Below are 24,448 nucleotides of genomic sequence, written 5' to 3' on the forward strand. Positions count from 1 at the left end.
TCAGATTTTTTTTTTTTTTTAATCTTCTCTCTTTACCCTTCACAGTTCAGGTAAATTTCGATCAAGTTCAATAAATTCTCTCCAGAATTCTTGATTCCTATTCATTGACGCCATATCGCAAGAAATAAGCGTCTGTACACTAGGCCTCTTACTCGGAAATAAAGCTCGTGTTTGCACAAACATGCCCATACACGGTCCATGTGTTTGCGCAAACATCATGTTCGTGTAAACAATTTTTGAACGAGTTCGATATGGTAAAAGTTTGCGTAAACGTTTGCACAAACAGTTCATACAGCACCACCCACGGTCAAATTGTTTGCAAAAACAGCCTTGTTTGCACAAACCATGGACCGTGTACGGGTGCTATTAGAGCAAACTTCATACCACGTCAGGATCAGTAGAACTGCAATGTGCAATGAACTGGGCAGACGGTGATACTATAAAATGAGCAATCTTTCTGATTTCCAAGAAGACACGATTCCTTAAGTTCAGTCTTGTGGACTCTGAAATATAGTTTACAACGTTTACAGTATGGTTTCTCACTGTTATTTCTCACTGCTTTAATTTATTTACTAAATTCTTTATCTGGGAGCCATGAATTTTGAAAGATTTTATTGTAATTCCATTTAGCTATTGTATTAATATGGATAATACAGTAACGCAATTAAGTTTGAAATGTTCACGTTTCCTACAATTATTAAGCTAGGCATCCAACTGACACAAGAGTGCAAACTCAACAGAAGTCTAGTGACGTCAGATCTGTGGATATAAAAAAGTAGCGCATTCTTGAGAATTATAGCCTGTAGATATTTAAAAGTAGCCCAAAAAGCAGCGTATTGCCCAATTTGAAATTTTGGTAGCGAGGGCACTTAAAATATCAAATTGCCCTCGCTACCAAAAAGTAGCGTATTACCCCATTTGATATTTTAAGTGCCCTCGTTACCAAAATTTAAGCGTAAAGGACATGTGGAGTGATAGAATGTATAGTTCTTCATAGAATGTATAGTTGTTCACTCCACGTGGTCTTTACGCTTAAATTTTGGTAGCGAGGGCACTTAAAATATCAAATTGGGCAATACGCAGCTTTTTGGTAGCGAGGGCAATTTGATATTTTAAGTGCCCTCGCTACCAAAATTTCAAATTGGGCAATACGCTGCTTTTTGGTACCAAAATTTCAAATTGAGCTACAAGTTGCGGATTGGTAGATATTTTAAGTGCCCTCGCTACCAAAAAGCAGCGTATTGCTCAATTTGAAATTTTGGTAGCGACGGCACTTCAAATATCGCCCAATCCGCTATTTGTAGCTCAATTTGGCAACACTGGTACTAGCTACCAAGTCCATTCTATGAACAGCATACATCCTATCATTATTGAAGTCGGAGCTCAGCTATTCACACCATGTGGGGTGAACCATAACTAATTTTGTCCTTGGACAACCTACATCACAAAACACTTCTAACGATAACCCGGTCCAGTCGTACATTTTCTTACAATCTATCTGTACCATCAAATAAAAGGTATTTAACAACTTATTGACCGTACAGACCATATATCAAAATTTAAAACAATACTGACCTAGATGACTTTTATAATTTAGTTTTCGTCACTGATGTGCTATACCTTAGTACGTGAAAACCTAAACATCTACACAATTTAAGCGTAAAGACCATCCCAACGAAATATAATCAAGTATTATACCATAAATATAGATGATAATTCAAACAAGAACAGATCTAGGTGTTCATACGTTTTCGCGAAAGAAAATACACATACAACAAGTACACAATCCTACATAATTTATAAAGCAACACTAATGACTTAGCCTTACTCACTTACTAGGTTGTTCCAAAAATTCTGCATCATACAAGGAAGAAAATGAAACACGAATATCAGAAACCAAGACAAATTTTCATTCGGAAAAGTACAGGCCATGATGTTTGATTATCTTCATCCATCTTTGGGACACGAGTTCAATCTGATGGCGATACCAGGCGACAGGTTTAGAATTGAAAAACTCGCGACAGGCTGCACGCATCTGATCATATGAATTGAATTGCCGACCACACAAGAAATGTAAAACGAAACAAACCATAATCTGAGAGTGCAACATCTGGACTATAGGCAGTATGAGGTAACAGCTCAAACCCGTGAAGTTCAGCCACAGTGTTGATCATGCTTCGAGACCGATGACTCGGAGCATTGTCAATTTGTAGCAATAACCTATTCCTCCCCGTTAATGCCGGACATTTCACGTTCAGAATGGCACACTCGGCGTAACTATTCAGAATGTAGTTCACCTGTTACAGCACGACACTCTGGAGCAAATTCAAAATGAATTATCCTGTCAATATTCCACCAAACACACAGCATGAGCTTCTTCCCAAATCTGTCATTTTCACACTGGGTAGGGCTTCCTGTCCTTTTTTCACGCCCTGTTTACGTGTGTCAGGGTTTTTTCAAAAACACCCGGCAAATTGCCACTCTGCACTGGGCTTGCTCCTCTGTCAGCACAGGTAGGACTTTGTCAGGGCTGTTTATTGACGTAATCCATGGCATGCAATCGACGGTTTACTGTCGATTTGGATGCCTCAACCACTCTTAGTAACATACGTGGTTACTAACACGATTGTGGTTCACCACTCACAGCATCTTGCAGAGAGCCGTTAATGTTCATCAGAGGTCTACCCTTGCGGGACTTGTCCGCGAGGCTTAAATCACCTAAAGTAAATTTTTTTGAACCAATGGGAAGGTGTCAATCGATCCAGTACTGTTTTGTTCTCTACACGACTAACTTCCTCCGCTGCAAGCTCGAATTGCAATTTGGTCCTCACTCATGTTTCCGTTTTTGACTTTACGGGAACACTCGCTACACACGCAGTACTTCGCTTCACTCGATCCCACTAACCTGTCTTCTATGCCTACCAACAGTTTTCACTGGTGGCGTCACCTATCCGCCCAAAGGCAGGTCAGTGCAGGACCTCTGGGACAGCCTGGTACTTACTTACAGGCGCTATACGGTGTATATTTAATATGGAAAGGGCATAAAATTTTTAAACTGTACCAAAAAGAAGCAAAGTTTGGTCGGAAATTACAGATTAATACAATATATATCATTATCTAACACTGTTATTGAAAATATGACCCACTTTCCTGACATTTCACAATTAACGTGAATAGAAAGAAGTACTTTCTTAATATCAAGATGTGCTACAACATATCAAAATATATTACATTTGCTTAATCATACACTAAAGTATTTACTATAATATATTACTATACTTAATGACGCAACGTAATACGTGCAAATAATGGTTCTTTTACATGAAGTATTATATACAACAAAATGTGTGTATTCGCAACTTCGCTTATGCCCCGGTCTTTTGCTATCTTTTGAAAAAATAATCCTGTGGGCGTTTTTGGCTAGATCTGTTAAGTAAGTCTGATATAAATATAAACGGTAATTTCAGTAGACAGAAAAAATAATATTGTCATGTCTATCATGTTCTTTGCTTCGTTTCCTGTGTTTACACAATTATTCTTTATTTCGATGATCCAAGCCAATTTTACAGAAAAGTGGAAGAGAAAGAGTCTATTCTTTAAAAGAAAGTCTTCGATGTAACAGATAAGTAACATCAAAACGCTCATTGCCTTCTGGTATTGATATATTATTATATTAGAATTTTCTCCTGAATATCACTCTGTTATCCGTACACCATAAAATAAAAAGAAAAGAAAAGAAAATCAGAGTACAAGAGACAATTACCTAAGTAGCACTATACTCTTTCTAACGTATGCTAACCTAACCTACACTCGATGAACACGGGCAAAAATAATTAGTGAAAATTTTCTGACGTATCTACAAAATCAATTGGCATCTTTTCTAGAAGATTTAATGTAATGTATTAAAATTAAAATTAAAAATGACAATTTTTCACTATTATACCACGAGAACTGTTTTGAGTTGTAAAACTTGACGTCAACTTCAATGGGGAAAATAATCTGTTATCACGAAAAGTCACTGTTTCCACACAAAATTCATAATTAACGAGAATAAAATTTTAAAATGTTATAAAATTCAAAAAAAAAAATAGTGAAAATTATGTATTTTGAAAATACATTTTTATCTGTTAGTTCCAAGAGGAAAACAATTTATAAAATCGTTATAGCAGAATATCAATTGAAGATGGTTTTAGAGGAAAAAGTAACCATTAACTTGTTTAATCGTTACGACTTTTTTTATCAATTAAAAACTAGATATACAACTGCAAATTTGCACTACGCGATAGAACTTTATTGATAATTTGTTTTCGGTGATTATTCCTCAATGGTATGTCCAATCAAAACCCCTAACGACACTCAGAGCGGGGTCTCGAATCACCATGTAAGATTTGTTAAGAACGTTCAGGCATCTCGGAGGAGTATCCCGTCAAACGAATATTTAAGTCGATTAAAGAGAAGCGTCACTGAAAAATTGTGTTCACAGAACAAAACGAAAGGCTTCGCCCTACTTCTAATGCTGAAAATTCTATTTTTCATTGTTTACAGTGACAATGCGCGCGTCAAATGCTTTTCCAATGTTAAGTCTATGGGCATCCCGTTTTTCGGTGATTATTCCTCAATGGTATCCTCGATCTGGACATGCGATCCCTAACAAAACTCAGCGTAGGCTCTCGAATCACCATGTCAAATTTGGTTAAGAACGATACAGGCATCTCGAAGGAGTATCTGGTTTAAGTCGAGTAAAGAGGAACTTCGCAAAATAAGCGATTAACTCCTGCAAAATTTAATTGATAAAAATGAAAAATTAACAAAATACTTAACTAATCAATTTAACTGTTAATTTTTAACGCATTAATTACAAGGCTGTAATTAACGCATTAATTACTTACATATTTTGTACACTAAATATGTTATCTTTTGTCGGTGATTTTACAGTATATATACGCTGAACGGCTGAGCACTGACTTCAGGACTTAGAATGTGTAGCCAGTCAAGGAATGGACTGCACTACCACAGTGTTCTGAGCACAGACACGACAAACCAGATACCTGGCTTCGCTTCTCGGTACAATTTCATTGTTTTTGATACACCGGACGGGTGAAAAATAACTAAGTAATACTCTATAAAAATTATATTACTGATTTCATGTTTAAAACAGTGCCATAATATAAAGTATTTATGGTTTCACATTGCCTGCTTCATTTAGTTCAACCATTGAACTAAGGACGCTCAGTGTAAATAAGCATCAAGGACAGCGAATGAGCGAATTTCCTGGATGTTGGCTTGCACTTCACAAATGGCCAGCAAGAAGTCCTAACCTAACTCCGTGTGATTTTTTCTTGTAGGGATTTATCAAGGAGAAAGTGTACAAATCCGAACTTCGCACAACGGAAGAATTAGAAACATGGAGTCAATCAAGAGGTTATTTCCAACTTCCCAATTGGCTTTCCGCTGTCCACGCAGTGTCACGAGGCAAACTGGGGAGTCACGTGAAGAAACACATGACGATAACTAGGGCTAGAAAGGTCTTGTTACACCTGTTAGAGACAGGGCAACGCAGCGAGCTGATCACGTGTTCATCGGTAGACTGAACGTAGTGCATCCCGTCGCTAAAGGATAGCGTTAGAGCTGCTCAGGCCCACAAAACAGACTGTTACGCCAAATGGTTTGCTTTGGTTTTATCCCAATTGACTTCTTTCGGAAAAATACCTAGTGTATCCCTGACTGTTTGAAGAAGCTAGGTATAACATAGATGCCTGTATTGAGATTTAATATATTCTATTGTTTTCTTATCTAGCGAAGAACATGTACACGTTTTCCGGGGTATGTTTAGTACAAGGTGTCCAGAAGCACGTAAAAAACACAAAATTTACAGAAGAAATGAATGATGCAAGTACTTAGACGTAAGATAACGTAATCAAATCTAACGTAACCTAACATAAACTAACGTAAGCTAACCTAAACTAACATAAACCAACGTAATATTAGTAGAAATAAGCGAAATTCTATCATTTTTTGGAAAATTATGCGGGATTCCTACACTAATATAACATAAACTAAACTAACCTAACGTAACCTAAACTAATCTAACCTAACTTACACTAACCAACCCTACCCTAAACTAACCGAATGTGAACAGAAATTACCAAAATTGTAACATTTTTTACAGAAGAGCTGGACCCCTTCTGCTAAACATAGGCCCGTTTTCCTAACTAGTAAGAATCAACATTACAAAATTTTATGAATTTTTTTTTTTTTTTTGTTTTGTTTTGTTTTTTCAATAACTAGTTATTTTTCACCCATCCTGTATTACCGTAAAGGTTAAACTTCAAAGTAATCATAAAAAACGAACTTACGTAGTGACGGACAGAACGTCACAGTGACTAATTCTAGTGGCCTGAATTACAAGTTTTCTCACATTTGTTCCAAATTTTCACAATAATAACGCATTGTTAATTTGTGTACCTATTATTAAGGACTGGTAATCATAATGTATTTGAGTAATGGATGTGACATTCTCAGCGCTACTTAAGCGCACACACACACAAAAAAAAAAAGGCTCAATTAAAATCTAGTATAGTTACTGGAAACCTTTTTGTTAGCACTATGATGGATCAATATCTTACGTACCTGGTATTTAGATTCTACTGGGAAACAAAAGGAAAGCCCTCGAAAATTGAGAACGAATAGTTGCTTTTCTGTATCATATACTCCTGGGTGTGTGGCACCAAATGAATGCTCTATCTGCTCTATACTGGGAACAACTTCTGGGGAATTGAATGTAATCCCACTGAAAATAAAATGAGAATTTTTAAAGTGCATCTACCAAATTTACGGTACAATTATACACACACATGAACACACAAACACAAAAAAATCTTTCATATTTCTATATCCTCAGTACCGCAATTAAAAATGCATACCTTTGTCGATCTCAAGAACTTTTACAACTTCATCAAATGCGTAGTTTACGGTTTATCACAAGCATTATTTTTAGTTATTTATTCTAAAATCAGAACTACGCCGCAAATACACTATAAGTAAAACACTTAATGAACCTCAATCATGAGAAAAACAATCAATTAGAATAATTTCATTTGTCAAACTACAAATAATATTACTCGTTTATTTAAGGAGATTCAATGGACAAAATAATTAACATTTTATCAAATACACTAAGAAAATCAATAGATATAAAAATTAAAATGTAAACTTTCTTTCTGCTGATAGAAGATATCTTTATTAGAAAGAGCTGCTTCATGTCCGCTCTTATCCTTCTATTGGACTGACTGATATTTATCGTCCCTTTCAGCTGCAAGGACATATGAAACATGGACCTACAGCTTAACCATACGAGTTCCCCCCGAGAATTGAGTCCGGGTTTCCCACGCCAAAGGCGCATATTCTAACCATATGGCAACGACGGTGTTCTCTAAAAATATGAATTTCTGTCTTGCAAAGTTTTACTTCTTCCTCATGATCCTTTCTGAGTATCATGTGCTTCTTCATTTGTACACTTTCTATATTTCCATATTACATAGACCAGAGGACATGTTGCGTTATCACCTCAACATACCACAAAAGGTTACAACACGAGATGAAACGATCAAGATTCGAAAAAGATAACAGAAACAACGAAAGAATATTAAAATCAGGGTTAGCAAAAACCACGGTTTTTATTGGAAAAAAACAAAAAACCTGTTTTTTTTACTTAAACCTTTTTTTTTTTTTTTTTTTTGGTTTAAATAATTTGCTCTATGTAAGATACTTATATCACATATGGACAGAAATAAGTTTGTTTCGCCTTGGTGTTATTATGCAACAACCAGGTTATGCTGGAAGGGGTCAAGTAATCTTAAAGCGGAATCCAAACTGCTTCTCGGCTCTCACTCGAGAGAAATTGTCCTTCATTTGAACTCGAAACCGGGGCTAATTGGCCACAAATGTGATACGTCTGCCGACTCACTCACAAAGGACTCCTGACAAAAATACGTTGTACTGATCTTTACATACTTGTTAATATAATTGTCAGGAGTCATTTCAGAAGGACAAAAAGATAAACAGTTGCAGAAGTGAAGCTATTATACAGAATTACATATGGACAATTTTAAAATACAGCAGAGTGCAGAAGAACTAATTTAGTCCAAGTTAGTGCACTATGACTTTTGTTAGTTTAAGTTAAAGAAATCCAAGGATATAATTTGCATATCACTAAGAAAAGTGAATAAAGATACGAATTATTTGAGTCCAGTTTGGCTCTGAACCATTTATACATAAATAGATACCAAAGATACACCTGATTTCAATAAATGTCTCTCGTGGGGTTTGTATGACCCCCCAAAAGTACGGCATTTCGATATATTTTATCAATAGTAAACATTATTAAAACGACGCAATATTTAGAATTTTTTATTGCAATTGCATAACAATAACAAACTGTAAAAAAAAATCACAAAAGAAACTTACCAAAAAAAGTTACTTTTGTAGTATAATCTCTTTGAGTAATGAATGTGGAATTTAGGTCTGAATATAATACGAATATTATACGGGAGTGAACGTGATAACCCACAAATGTGTGCTCATCAATATTTTACGAACCCTTACACTTTTACGAACATTTTTCGTTTTTTGGTTTAAACCAGTTGATTTGTTTAAAAAAAAAAAACAGCTGGTTTAAATCAAGATTTAAACCAGCCAACCCTGATTAAAATTATAAAACAATTGATGAAATGTTTAAACAATCAACAAAAGAGTAACCAAATTCAACTTGTGATGTCATTGTTATAAATGATGCATTACACAACAACCCTGCGTAGCGAAAGTGAGGTAGCCAATTACTTTACCGGTGGAACACTGGAGATGAGGAAGCTGGAGTAAAGGGGTGAAATAATAAGAATCAGATCTCCTTATACAGATATTCACTTGGATTACAAGGCACCCTCACTCTAATAATGACAACTGACAAAGGTACAGTCATCGACAAAAGTAAATAGCATATTTCATATATAATCTGTAAAAATATGGGTGATTTTATAAAATATCTCATCCAAAACATTTCTAACCATATCCGCAGATAACACGTAGACAACTCATGTTCTATAACAATTATGATTTTAAAAATAGTTCACAACAATCGCTGTAAATATGTCCTATGAAGTTTTGTGAATCCTATAACACACAATTTCTCCCTGCTGGTCTGTGCGCCTTTGGACACGTGGTTGAATGTGTTGCGAAACCCACTTTAAAGTTCCTAGGTTTGTCCCCCGGCAGCACTTCAGCCAAAGAAGATTTTCATTATTTCCTATTTTTAAAAAAATCAAAATTATTGTTACCTTAAGGCTCGGAGAAATGAAATGAAATGAAATCACGTCCCACGGTTATGCCGGCTAGGAGAACTAACTCAACTGCATTTGATTACGTATCATGTTGTCTTGGAGTCCTGTGAACTACTTTTTAAATAATATTATTATTTAATTTTAATAACTGTATATTAAAACTATTTTGTTTACTACAAACTAAATACAACTATTATTTAAAAAAGTAGTTCAAAGGATTCCAAGACAACATAATAGGCCTATGTAATCAAATGCAGTTGAGTTCGTTCCTCAAGTCGTTGAATTAACTTACATTTTAGGGGAAATGTTATTCTGGCAACACTGTAATTTCTATGGATGGCAACACTGAATATTCTTCAGGTTTATATTTTGTGTTGTAGAATAACATTATCTATGATTATGGTAAGTTGAATTTCATTATCTCTTTTCACTTAATGAAAAACAAGCAAAAGAAAAATAGTAAATTTTGTGTTATTTTTAGTAAGGCAGGCTCTTAAGAATGCTACCGTAAAATGGACATAAAAGAACCCTGACACAGAAGAATAACTTTACCACTTCAAATTCAGCGTTAAGATTTTTTAAAAAAAAGGACAGTAAAAATCCAACAAAGCATACTTTTTGTTTGGCGGTTCTTTGACTTGAAAGGATCATACTTCAATACAGGAAGCCACTAAGTAAACAGTGCTTGGCAGAATAATCACGAACATTCTTGTCCATTCACGAACATCCGCGGTTTCATCCGCATCCGCGGTTTCATCCGCATCCGCACAGTCCTCTAGTAATCTTGTAAGAAATATGCTACCTTCTTTTCTTGATGTACAGTATGTCATTACGAGGTGCATGTCAAAAAAAGATCGATGTTCGAAACGTGAAAATGGAGGCACTAACGAAGTTCTGCGTGCGCTTACGAATGCTCTAGTACTCTGTGTCTGCAACAGATGTATAATTATTCAGGTGGAGTTGCGTACGTGCTAAAGTCAAGTCATAGAAAGAAAATCCCACCAAATATAAGGTAAGGGCTATGATCCGATATCTCAACGTAAAAGGACAGAATGCAGCTCACATCACAGCACATGTGTATTGATTAACACCGTCTAACTGCAATATGCATCCAAGATCGATGAAAAGGAATCTTATAGTCTGGAATTCTTCTCGTTCATTACAACGCCCACCCTCACACAACTACCCTGCTGCTGAGACAATTCAAACAATCCGATGACAACTTTTTAATCATCCGTCATACAATCCCGACTTTGAGCCTGCTTATTTTGTTTGTTTGTTTGCTTGTTTTGTTCACCTTAAAATGTGGCTTGCTTCCGAACGTTCCAATAGCAGTTAAGTTCCCAAGACATCCGCTCCCAACTGACTGAAGTATCAGGTGGCAGATTTCTGAACAGAGAGTCTATGAAAGCTTGTGCCACTCAACCAAAAAATGCACAGCCACTGGGCGTGCGCGGAAAAATGCTCTAGTATTCTGTGCCTGCAAAAGATGTATAATTATTAATGTGCAACTGCGTACGTAGTAAGTTGAAAATACTTCCGTTATAGAAAATCTCGCCAAATATAAGGTGAGAGCTATCTCAACGTAAAAGGCCAGAATGCAACTCATATCCCAGCAGGCATATATTGCGTAACACTCTTTAATCTGCGACGTGCCACCTAAAACCGGTGATGACGAATGCTGTGGTCTGGAATTATTCTGATTCATGACAACGCCCGCTCACACAAAGCTGCTCATGCTGTTGGGACAATTCATAACAATCAGATAGAAACAATTTAATCATCCGTTACACAGTTCCGACTTTGTCCCTACTGATTTTGTTGTCTGTTTTGTTCACTTGAAAATGTGGCTTGCTTCCGAACGTTCCAATAACAGTTAAGTTCTCAAGAAACAAGCTTTCGAGTGAGTGAAGTGTCCGGAGGCAGATTTTTACACAAAAGATCTACGAAAGTTTGTACAACTCCACCAAAAATACTTGGAGCTTCGTGATAATCATGTAGATAAAATATCCAAGATATTTAGTTGTTTAGAAGCAATTATATTTTCTCACTCTTTTTATCTATTTCTTTGCAATAACTAATCGACCCTTTCTCTTGACATGCGCCTCGTGTTACTCTACAACCTAGCCATCTGTGCAAGTTGGATTGTTTTTCTACGAAACTAACTCTGACCAACTTGCGACAGGTTTCTTTGTATTTAACCAAAATAATAGCATAAAGAAAGAGAATGAAAGAAATGTGTAAACCTTGTTAGTACTCACCAGTATTTCAATTTTACAAGCTTCATACTGTAAACCTCTATTATCTGGAACATAAATAATATTCTTAAATAAAAGACAAGGTTTGACGAAATGGCTACCAGCTTTCAACCGTTATCTACAGCAACCATCACCTATCATTAGACATGTAAGGAATCATTTCATTATCATTACAATTTAATTAATGATTTCACTGATAAAAATCAAGTTTCAAACTCATTAACATTACTTGTTCAATTTCAGCATTTAAAAAAAGAAAAAGACAAAGAAAGTATAATCAGTTCCCAAAATGAAGTGGTTTTTGTAAGTAAACAATAAGTAAACAACACACACTAGAATACCTTAACGATAAAAGTACATAACTATGTCACAATTTTTCTCTTAAAAGGTTTTGCAATCACTTACTTTCTCTCACACACACATACTTAAAAGCACACAAAATAAACAGGATAATCCAATTCCATACATATTTAAAAAATATACAACTTTATCTTGGGTTGGCAACATTGTTAACCTGGTCGTATTGCAGAGTATATGAAACAACGTTCCCCCAGTATATATTTACATAGTACAAGTTTTCATCGTTTTTCTCTATTAGTTTAAAAGTTACAAGGGGGATATCAAGATAAATGGTCCGCCCTTTACATGTATAAAAATTCTAATTAGTCGCCGGGAAAGAATATGTTTTTATCAGTAGAAAATTTGAAATATACGAGGCGCATCCAGAAAGTAACTTTTCTACGCGTCCCATAGCTAGGGAACGTGAAGCGTATTTTGCGTGAAGCGACTGCGTGCACGTGAAATAGTAAGGTCCTAGCATAGCGCATGCGCCAGCAGAGTTTCCCTAGTGCTCTCAGTAGCGTCGTGGCAGTAATTGAAAACGAACATTCCTAGTCCAGTTCCCGTCGCCTGGGAAGTGCGAGCAGTGATAAAGTTTTTGAATGCACAGAGCATAGCGCGAATTGAAATCCATCGTCAGCTGTGCCAGGTCTATCGGCCTAAGGCTGCGTTTACTTTGGAGGCACGCTTGGCCAAGTAAAATGGAAACGCAAGCTTGCTCCGATGGAGGTGTGTTTATACTACAGGCAAGCAACAGCAACTGCTCGCGCTCCCACTTCATCAGTCAAGATGGAGTCATCGGACAGTGAAGACGAAATATTGCTTGAAAGTCACAGTCACTTGAAAGAGCCCAACTTTGAAGGAGCACGCTTGCTTGTAAAAACAAATTGTTTTGTTTCTGGATGGCGGCGGGGCAAACTTGTGCAAGCGGTGAGCAGTGTAACCGGTTCCGTCAAATCACCACCTGTTTCAAACGCTCTTATAAAAATTTTGTTTGTATGGGCAAGCTTGCGCTTCCATTTTACTTGGCCAAGCGTACCTCCAAAGTAAACGCAACGTAACGTCATGAGTAAGCCGATGGTACGTTGCTGGTATAGACAATTTGCAGCAGGACTCCAAAATAAGCATGATGAGGAGAGCAGTGGGAGGTCAACCGTCATCACAGACGACCTTGTGCACCTTGTCTGGGAACGCATCATGCAAAATCGTCGCTTCACAATAACGGAAGTCAGTTTCCGGAGATTTCCCGCTCCTTACTGCACACCATTATCACGGAGGAGGTTGTAAAACAGTGGTTCCATCTCAGGAGGCCGAGTTCTACAACACAGGTATAGACAAGTTGGTTTCGTGGCATGATAAATGTCTGAATTTTGGTGCTAAATATGTTGAAAAATAGCTAAACACATGCTGCATCTGGTACAATAAATGTTTTCATTTAATTGTGTTCTGTTTCTGTTTAAGGTTTTTGGGAAAGTTACTTTCTGGAAGCGCCTCATAATTTTAAATAAAGTATATAGTAAACCTGCCGTGTCATGCAAAAATGAAAGTATACACAAATGTAACCTGCTCTCAAAATATGACTAAGGACTATTTTAATGTGATTTAAAAAAAAAAAAAAAAAAAAAAAAACTTCCGTAAGTCATACGAGTATGTTCAAGCATTCAAAGATTATAATCGATTATATTATTTCTCAAATATGCGTAACGATATTTATTACAGACATTCATTACTATTTTTATATTGGTCATTTGTCTGTGTTTTGGGAGTTAACGTCATTGCACCACCAAGGTTATACGAACCTTGGATTTACAGGTTAAGACTACGGATGGCAAAAATTTTCCGGAAAATCTATTTTCCGGAATTCCGAAATTTCACTTTCCGGATTTCGAAAAAAAATTCGGAATTTAGACAAATTCCGGAATTCGGGAAAAATCCAGAATTTAGAAAAATTCCTGAATTCGAAAATCCCGGAATTTAGAAAAATTCCTGAATTCGAAAATCCCGGAATTTAGAAAAATTCCTGAATTCGAAAATCCCGGAATTTAGAAAATTCCCGAATTCAGAAAAAATCGGTATTTCGGAAAATTCCGGAATCTTTCCGACATCGGAATTTTTTCGATTTTACTTTCCGGATTCCAGAAGTAAAAATTCCGGAGTTGGTCATTCCTAGTGAAGACTCTTTGGTAAGTTCACTTACACTTTTTTTAAAAAAAAAAAAAAATCAATAGCTTAAAGGCAATGGAAAACATCAAAACTTTAGGAAGTAAACCATCTGCAAATGTTATTACATGAATTAATAATTGTTTTCAAGACCTTTCGTTTATTACTACTATTATTATTATTATTATTATTATTATTATTATTATTATTATAAGTATTTTGCCTCCTTTTGGCAGGTCCTGGGAGGACTGAGTTTTTATTTATTTATTTATTTATTTATTTAAAGGTTTAGGTTTGGAAATGTTTCTTTTCTAGATCATCAGCTTCCTCTTTCAATTCCTAATATATTTTTTTCTATTTTTTCAAATTATGGATGTTTTTTTTTTCTATTCCACACTTTCCTTCCATCTTTCCTCCTATGGCGGTATGAAGAAAACAACTTCTTCGGAACATGTGTCCAATACAACTGGCCTTTCCTACGAAGGATGTTGGCTAAAAGTGTTCTCTCCTATCCGTTTTAAAACGTGGTGGGAATGAGAAACTTGGATAGCAGAAAGGTAAATTTGGGTAGGATAAAGGTAAATCTGAGAGAGAATGGTGAAGTTGCGACAGAGAGTGATAAATCTGCGGGAGAGGGATCGGTACATTTAGAGGGAGAAAGGTAAAGTTGGGGGAGAGAAAAATAATTCTAGGGAAATGGTGAATTTGGAAGAGAGTGTGGTAAATTTCGAAAGTTGCGTCCAACCCCTTAGGGGAATGGGCATCCCTGAGCCCGAGTGTGGGTGCTATGTCACCTAAGTCAGAGATGAAGTCAAGAAACTGTGAACCCTTTACAGTGTTACTCAGCAAATATTATCTACAATTATCCTTAATAGAATTTCCTGATTTTAGCATATAATAAAATCAACATAATTTACAAGTAAAATTCTTTGGTAGAAAAGCAATTAAATAAGATCCTTTGATTGTAGCATTCAAACCACACACACGCACATACATACATACATACATACCCATACATCGTAACGAAAGCTTTATCTTACCTTAAGTCTTTGTACTACGGGATCAAATATCAATCTAACACCATCCTGAGGTAAATTGATAATAAGATCTACGGATAGGGGGTTCTGAAAAAAAAAAATAAGGAAATTAATTTCGTATATTGCAAAGAAAAGAAGCACTGCACAACATACTACGAATGCAATTAACATACATCCTACTACATGATACACACATATATAGAGGCTCAATTCCTCAAAATTGTAATTTTTCTGATCATCAATTTACAAGATGAAACTTGTTATAGAAATACTCAGATCTTAAAGACTCTGACATACTAAAAATAATACAAAGTTTACCATTTTTATTTTGCTTGTTTTTTCATAAGTGGAGAGAGATAATGAAATGCAACTTACCACAATCATAGATGTTATTCTACAGCAGAAAATATAAGCCTCAAGAATTTTTAGCTTTGCCATTTATAGAAATTACAGTGTTGTCAGAATAACATTTCCCCCAAAATTTAAGTTCAGACTAGAGGAACGAACTCTACTGCATTTGATTACGTATCATGTTGTCTTGGAATCCTGTGAACTACTTTTTAAATAACATATTATTTAATTTTAATAACTGTACGTTAAAACTATTTTGTTTATTACAAACTAAATACAACTATTATTTAAAAAGTAGTTCAAAAGATTCCAAGACAACATGATGTGTAATCAAATGCAGTTGAGTTCGTTTCTCTAGTCGCTGCCTTAACTTAGATTTTGCGGGAAATGTTATTCTGACAACACTGTAATTTCAATGGATGGCAACACTGAATATTCTTCAGATTCATATTTTCTGTTGTAGAATACCATTATATATGATTTTGGTAAGTTGCACTTCATTATCTCCTTTCACTTACGAAAAACAAGCAAAATAAAAATGGTAAATTTTGTATTACTTTTAGTATGTCAGGCTCTTAAAACATTTCTGTATACTCCGTATTCCCTATTCATGATGGAAAAAAGCCAGTCGATATGGTTTGGCATCGCTTTGTTAAAGATATTACCATAAAATCGAAGTAAAATTAATTTCAAGTTAAAATAGTCAACCTTAAAATGCATTTTGATGCCAATTGGCATCATAGTGAATCAATAATAATGGTATTCTTAAAATGTGTATATTAGCGAATAGCGCAAGCCGATTCCATGTGAGCGCACGCCGATTCCATGTGGCACCAATGCAAGTTAGCATTTTCGCCGATCCCAAGAGGTTAATCCAAAACATGGAAAAAGTAGCATTCTTATTGGCCACGTACCGATGACGTCACCTATTACTACTACTACTCTGCTTTTGCTATAGATCTGTATAGTACAAGGGCAAACTTATTTTAATGAAAGAAGTTTAATGGACATTTTAAAAAATAATCGTTAAATCACTTTGGATCTGTACAGTACAAGGGCAAACTTATTTTAATGAAAAGTTTAATGAAAATTTTAAAAAATAATTGTTAAATCGCTTTCTGAATATTATTTTAACAAAATAAGTGTTATAAAAAATTTTAAAAATAATAAAAAAAAACTTTCCTTAGGCAGGGTTTGAACCCACGCTAGAAACGATTTTGCTTACTAGCATATTGCGCTAGCTCAGTCGGCCACGAGGGCCGACAGGCTGGCATTTACTTTGTGCTATATGCATGTCATGACTCGTGATGTCGTATCTGTATCGGCCAATCAGATCAGAGGATATCTGAAGCTCTTGGGATCCGCGAAAATGCATGCAGTTAAGCTTTCTACCACACAGTTTTCGTCTAGTGGCATAGATCGAACAGAGAGCGTCAGAAAGCATATAGAAAGCACAAAACGTGCATGTTTTGTAGTTGTATTTTTTTTACAAAACTTTTTTTTTTTTTTTTTTTGTTTTTGTTCTCTTAACATTAAAATAAATTATTGTTTCACAATCTTCCATACCACATGGTTTCTGCTAAAACCATGACATCTATCCCTGTAATTTTATACCCCAGAAGTAAAACATAAATATTATATTATTGGATATTATTTACATTTATCTACGTAATACATAAAGAAAGAAAGAAGAAAAATAATTCAACACGATCAAAATTAATTCGTGCAATAAAGGGTTAAGGTCTATATGACATTATAATTGACTTAAATCCACGATATTTCTGACCTTCAGTCCAGTAGCAATGATTTCATGTTTTCCTTGTGGGAGGCAAGACTCTCCATTAGCATAAGTAATTTCACGTTTTAAAATATATTTCTCTGCTACTGATTAAAATAGCAGGGCCGTTTGGAAGTAACCCCCTATTGGTTAATAAAAAGAAACACCTAAGTAAATAAGAAGAATTTATTATACATATATATGTGAAATACTTCTCATACATATATATGTGAAGGAATTTCTCAAAGGGACTTACGCGGACAGACTGACATGCGGAAAATGGATGCAGAAAAGGAACTCCTTGTGCCGCGTCCCTACTGCCTTGCTTCTCACACTATTATGTTATCCAGGCATTACTTTCTCTAAACTGTGTAGACCCGCTTTTGTTGCTCCTTTCCTTTGTCTGCAATGAGGTGTCACACGTTGTTTTGCCGCCATTTGCGACAGCTTGTAACTCGGAAACGACGGCCGAATTTAAGAAAGTCACATAAACGTTTTGCTTGTTTTCATGTGAGGAATCACCTCCCAAGCGTTGTAAACGACCTTTCTTTACGATCGTATATATATAATATCTATATATAATTATATATATATATATATATATATATATAATATATATATATATATATATATATATATACATTTGTATATATACATATACATATATACATATATATATGTATGTTCTAAAAATGGCGTTCGCGAACAGAGCGCTATTACCCTCCGGGGCCTCCTTCAGCCACTACAGGAAATCACAGTTTCACTAAGTGGCAACGGCGCAGATTAACGTGAAACAGCATTGGTGCTCAAATCAATCAAGCAATTACACCGATTGTACACTAGTAAGTGGTACTAGCGCCAATGTTTAACTGCCATCTGGCAAGAATAGAAGACCGCAATTATTCAGGCCAAAATAAAGCAAAAATGTCATATAACGATTACCCTCTGAGGCCTCCAGCCACTATAGAGAATCATAATTTCACTATTTGGCGAAATAGCAGATTAACTTGCAACCATTAGCATTCGTCCTCGAATCCAATAGGCAATTACATCTATTGTTACGCTCATAAGTGGTGGTAGCATCAACCTCTATCTACTTTAACTGCCATCTGAAAAAAATCAATGTAATTATTTGATGGATTGGTAGATCTTCTCTGAGGTTCCTCATGTGTTACGTTGTCACATACTGCAATTCGCGTCTCCAGACGAAGACTCGAAAGGTATACAATTATATATATTTTTCACTTTATTTTTGACTTGTAGAATAATGCTCTGTAGTCCGTGGGCGCCATTTTTAGAACACTATATATATATATATATATACTAGCAGCGTTCACCCCGCTTCGCTGCGGTCACCCCGGAACGCAATAAACGTTGTTACTTAGATAATTTTTACTTTTTCGCTTTCAAGTGATATGATAAAAACCATAGAAGATTGCAGTAAATGTTAACATTATATCGCCTGTCATTTATGTTAACCCGCCCCGCTTCGCTGCGGTCACCCCGGAACGCAATAAACTTTGTTACTTAGATAATTTTTACTTTTTCGCTTTCAAGTGATATGATAAAAACCATAGTAGATTGCAGTAAATGTTAACATTATATCGCCTGTCATTTATGTTAACCCGCCGAGCGACACGGTCATGCGGGTTGCATATAAATACGTTTATTTTTATACCTATGATGAACTAACAAAGGATTTGTACGTTATGGACACTTGAATGGTCAATTATCTCAAGACACTGGTAATTAAAAATTAAAGTGATATGATAAAAACCATCTAGGGTCCAAATCCTAATAACCCCCCAAAAATGAAAGAAATTGGTTCAGCCGTATTAGCGTGATGAGCTAACAAAGGATTTGTGCGTTCTCTTTTATATAATAGATATATATATATATATGAAACAATTATTAACATTTATTCTTGTATACGAATGAGGAACGATAGAATACAAATTTTAGTTATTTTAATTTGAAGTCTGCAACCCTGATTGATGTCTATTGAAGATCTGGCAACACAGCATAAGTCACGATACTTTATGTTACTCTCTCTTGACGTGTTCTGGCTTGGTATTTGCTAACCGTGACAGAACAGTTCTTTGAACACCTGTCCTTAGTACGCATAATGTAATCACCCTCTCACCGTGACTTTTAAAAAAAATGCTCTCTACCTGACCCAATATATAATGGCTAAGTGATAGAGTGCTCACTTCTGATGTGCGGAACCCCTATTTCGATCCCAGCTTGCGCCAAGTGGAGTTTGTGGCTGTGGAGATATGGTGGACAAATAGCACAACAGAGTCCAAAATCATGTTTAAAAAAAGAAAGCAATGTAATATAGTTTAGTTGTACTAGTAACGTACTAATATACAGCTCAAAAACCCAGGTGAGTTTAGATATTTTTTTTTAGGTGAATTCAACTCGATTATTTTTTTTAATCCACTTGGGTAAGCCCCGTCTTCAGCCTCAACTTTACGTTAACAGTGAGGTTGATTGACATTGACGTGAGATCTAATGAAAAATGCTTACCTTTCGGATAACCTATTCTACCAAAATTGCACTATACAGAGTGTTTCAAACAACACTGACAACGTTCAGGAGGTGATTCCTGATACCAAGATAAGACAAAAAGTATAGACCAACCTGGATGCACAAATGCTTCCTTTCGGAGTAACAGGCTGCCGAAAATATGACAAAATTAAATTTAAAGGTTCATAGCTTCAAAATTATGGGACCTACCGTAGTCAGCTCAAGACTTCATTTAGGCACTAGTATGTGCCCTATCCAAACATCCATGTTTCAAAATCTTGTGGTACTTCCGCAACAATTTTTATAGAGATAGTTGGTGAGTACTTCAAATCGTATATCGTAGGTTAGCGTACGCGCCTTTTGCGTGGGAGACCCGGGTTCGATTCCCGGCGGAAGCTCATGTGGTTAGGATTCCACGTTAATCAGTAGGTCCCGTCTCATATAGCCTCGCTGCTGAAATGGACGTTAAACTCAAAATCAACTCAATCGTATACCCGTAGCAGAACTCTCTATAAAAATTGTTGGGAAAGTACTTTAGGATTCTGAAACATGGATTTTTGGATAGAACACGTCCTGTTCCTACGTGAAGTCTTTACCCGACTACGGTAGGTCCCATAGTTTTGGAGCTATAGACCTTTAAAGTTCATTTTTTCATGTTTTTGGCAGTCTGTTACTTCGAAAGGAAGCATCTGTGTACCCAGGTTGGTCTATACCTGTGTTCTCTAGGTGTCAGGAATCACCTCCCAAACGTTGTCGGTGTTGTCTGGAAACACCCTGTATATACACATCACATGTATTAGAACAGAAAGTTAATTTACAACACGGAGTCTTATTAGGAAAACAATGAAAAAGAAAATAAGAAAACTGAAAATTCCTTACTGTGTCACTATACAACACTTGAACACCTTTGATAATGCCAACTTGGGACTGAATTATTGCCACTGCTTGTGAGAAATGCATTCCTAAAAAGAAAGAAAAGGCAAATATTAATTATTATAAAAACTTAATTTAAATCTTTAAATTTTAACATCGATTTCATCATTACAATCTTTCCTGTATAATTGCATATTTAGAAACATACGAGCATCCTTTTCTACATACGTGTTTCGTATATCTTAGATGTTTCTATCTTACTAGTCGCAATATACAGGGGGGCACAAAAATCAGTTTAATAAAAAATTATATTTTTATTGTGATTTAATTATAACCCATGCTAAGTAATATGTTTCAGCTAATGGCAGTGGGGTTATTCTAATTTTTTAACAACCGGTTATATATATATATATATATATATATATATATATATATATATATATATATATATATATATATATATATATACATACAGAGTAGATGGATGAATATCAACCATACATTTATCCACCATCTCTTAAGAAATAAGCCATACAAGGTAGACAAAAGCAAATCTTTTACTGGATACCATAAGTGACAAGTAGAGACCTACACAACATCCTAATACAATGTAGTGTAACGAAATTAAGTAGCACTGCGAATATCCTGAAAACGAATTATCCAAGATAAACGTTGTCAAGAAGTATTAGAAAGACTCGAATCCAACAATGGATCGATAATTATTGATAACGGTGTATACGTGTATCATACATAATTAACCCTCACCATTACACTCATATGATCCCAGTTCTCATTCTTGATATCTGAGCATTTGAGATTACTAAATAAACGCTTGTAACTTATTCTGAGAGATCTTGAGCCTTATACAGAGTCGTTCTGATGCGTGATAAGTGCCATACTAAAGAATTCGACTAAGATATGTTTCCTGCAGTAGTCAGGCCTTTAGTATGACGCTAATCATAAGTCAAATCGACTGTGCATAAGGACCCTTGTGTTTAACCCTGTAGCTGTAAGAATTTCTAAAAACAAAGATGCTTAAACCAAAATCTACTGTTCCTGGATATAACTGGGTAAATCTTCCTGTTATGCCTGGGTATAGCAAACGGTTCTGCAAACTCGAAATGTTTTAACAATCGATTCTAGCGACCCGCCTGATTAGCAGCGCTGGATACTGGTCACAGTGCACTCGTTATTTTGTCGACTGCTGAGGTTCAGGTCTATTGTAGTGCGGTGAATTTTAGTGTTTAGGTAAGAATCTCGTTCTGTGATATTGCAAACTGCAAACACACACAAATATACAACAGAATAGCGCGTAAATATGTTTCAATTGTGGTAGACACATGATAAAGTTTCAACCGGAGTGCAGAAAAGTTTTCGTGTTAGGTTTCCTTATGTGCGTTCATGTACACTACAACTGTGTGGAAGTAGAACAAGAAATTTGAAACAATGGAAAGTGGCATACGAAAGGGCCCGATGCATATAATTGTGAGCTAGGAGAAAAAAAGTATCCTAGTGAAATTGGAAATACTTTATTTTGATCCCCGGACAAGAAGCTTCACCATCAAAAGCAAATCGCAGATTCTTTAAATCCCATGAATGTTCCATCGCTTAACACGTTTGAAAACGTAACATAGCTATAACGGACACATCATCATTCAAGTTTACAGAAAAGAAAGAAAATGGAAAAGCATTTCAGTTCATGTGTGTTAACATAACACAAATAGATTAGTTTTTATTTTAACTTCCAGGATATTAATTTTATATCAGTAGAGTCAGTGGTCGAAGTGAGACGATATGCGGTGGTATGCCATACCGCCTCTAGTTTTTAGTGATCAAGACATGCCCTCACGGGAGAGTAGACGTTAATTAACTTTAATAAATCCATTTTTAAACACAGTAATTGAGGAAGAATAGCTTTGCACGTAAAAAGATTTTATTTCTTATGTTGAAATAATTTCTAAGTTGATAGCACCGACATTTTTGTTACCTTTCTTCTACTTCTACTGCCGATTGTATAGTGTAAATTGAAAGGTAGATACAGACATTTCTATCTCCTGCAAAGAGAGCAGTAACAAACAGAAAATGTGATGATAATCATCATAGGTATTTTGCCATTATTGGCAGGTCCTTGCAACTGAGAAGCTTCCAGGCTCCACGGTTTTCCGCTAACCTCTTCGTCTTCAAGTACAATTTTTCTGTTTTGATATCGTCCATTATCCTGCCACCACACCATCTAGCATGTTACTCAGGATACAGTTTCTTCTTAGTCGATGTCCCAATCAGTTTCTCTCCTTAATAATATTTAAAAGTTCTTTTCTCCCCCACCATATCTAACTTCCTCTTTCATTTTCCACTCGACCCAGCTAATTCGCTCCATTCTTCTCCACATTCACATTTCGAAAGCTTTCAGTCGTTTTTCATCATTTTTGCATAATGTTCACGTTTCTGCCCTATACAATACTCCTTACGAAGCATTTTAAGAGTTTTTTTTTTTTAAACTCTTTATTCAAGGTCTCACAAAATAGGCCTAAAGGCCCTCCTAAAGGCTTCCTTTCCTTTCTTCCTCCTAAAGGCTTCTTTCGCCATTCCTACTCTTGCTTTTATTTCACGTTTACATTTCATATCATTACTAATAATACTACCCAGCGCACTGGCAGATTCAGAGGGGCGATCGGGGCAATCGCCCCCTCCCCCCGCAGAAGTGGAAAGTTTTTTTTTATTTTATATATAAATTAAACTCATCCCAGAGTCTGGAGCTCTTAAAAGTAGCTTTAAGTAGTATTACAACCCACCGCCCCCCAGAAGTCCGTCCTGGATCCGCCCCTGTACCCAGGTATCGAAAACTAGTTACCTGTTCTATTTTATCCCTTGCTACTTCTATATTTGACACCGATCTCTTTGTTCCAATCGTGATAACAATAGTTGAGGAAAAAGTATAATATTGCACGATAACATCAAGTTTTATTTTATACAGAATTAATTCTGTATTAATATCTAAATAGATTTAAAATGCTGCGGACTGCTGGGATTGAGCCCGCGGACACCACTATAAGAAACAATGTTGTCGAATACTAATGTGCTACCAAAAACAATGGGGACAATTTATTTGTTAAAAAAAAAAAAAAAAAAAGTGGCTGACAGCTCCCCCATACCAGCTTCCCTTTCCTCTTTGTTCGTAGATCAAATGAGGAACTCATTGCTTCATGGTTTTGTTGTTTGTTTCCGGAATGCGTCAACATGCGTAGTCGATGTCAATAACAAAAACAACAAAGCCATGTCTCTCATCCGGAAGCGCACAATCTTATACACAGTTAACACTGAAACTACCTGTTACCGCTATTTTTTTCTTTTCACATCCAAACAAACAACGACTCATCTTAGGAAGGAACTGAAAAGTTGGAACAATTAAGCTTCTTAATAATAATAATAATAATAATAATAATAATAATAATAATAATAATAATAATAATAATAATAATAATAATAATAATAATAATAATAATAATAATAATATTAGTTACTTAGACACAGGAATATATTTACAACAAAGTCACTGCACGATGTAAATAACCATGACCTACAGGGGCGCCGGAAGAAAACTTTCTAGGGGACCCATCTCCATAGTTGCTATATTACATCTGGCATTTCTGATATTTCATATACGTGGTTTGCTATATTACGTATACATTCAAACATATTAATTTAGTTAATACCTTGTACAGTAAGCTTCGAACATCGAACAAAACGACACCTTAACAAACAAACAAAAACTTTCCTTACAGTGTTAGA

General features: G+C 35.7%; 1 protein-coding gene across 1 annotated transcript in view; it reads right to left on the reverse strand.

Annotated features, from left to right (window-relative positions):
* LOC145669910 (PHAF1 protein CG7083) overlaps positions 1-24,448 on the reverse strand; it is a 135,024-nt gene that overhangs the window by 41,254 nt on the left and 69,322 nt on the right. The window contains exons 2-5 of the mRNA XM_081738257.1: positions 20,666-20,748; positions 15,133-15,216; positions 11,597-11,640; positions 6,631-6,790 (exon numbers count right to left, since the gene is read on the reverse strand). Of these exons, the coding sequence (XP_081594383.1) occupies positions 6,631-6,790; positions 11,597-11,640; positions 15,133-15,216; positions 20,666-20,748 (371 nt within the window). The remainder of the gene's footprint in view (positions 1-6,630; positions 6,791-11,596; positions 11,641-15,132; positions 15,217-20,665; positions 20,749-24,448) is intronic.

The sequence above is a fragment of the Thermobia domestica genome, chromosome 2 (genome assembly GCF_964235325.1).
Source record: "Thermobia domestica chromosome 2, izTheDome1.hap1.1, whole genome shotgun sequence".
Lineage (NCBI taxonomy): Eukaryota > Metazoa > Arthropoda > Insecta > Zygentoma > Lepismatidae > Thermobia > Thermobia domestica.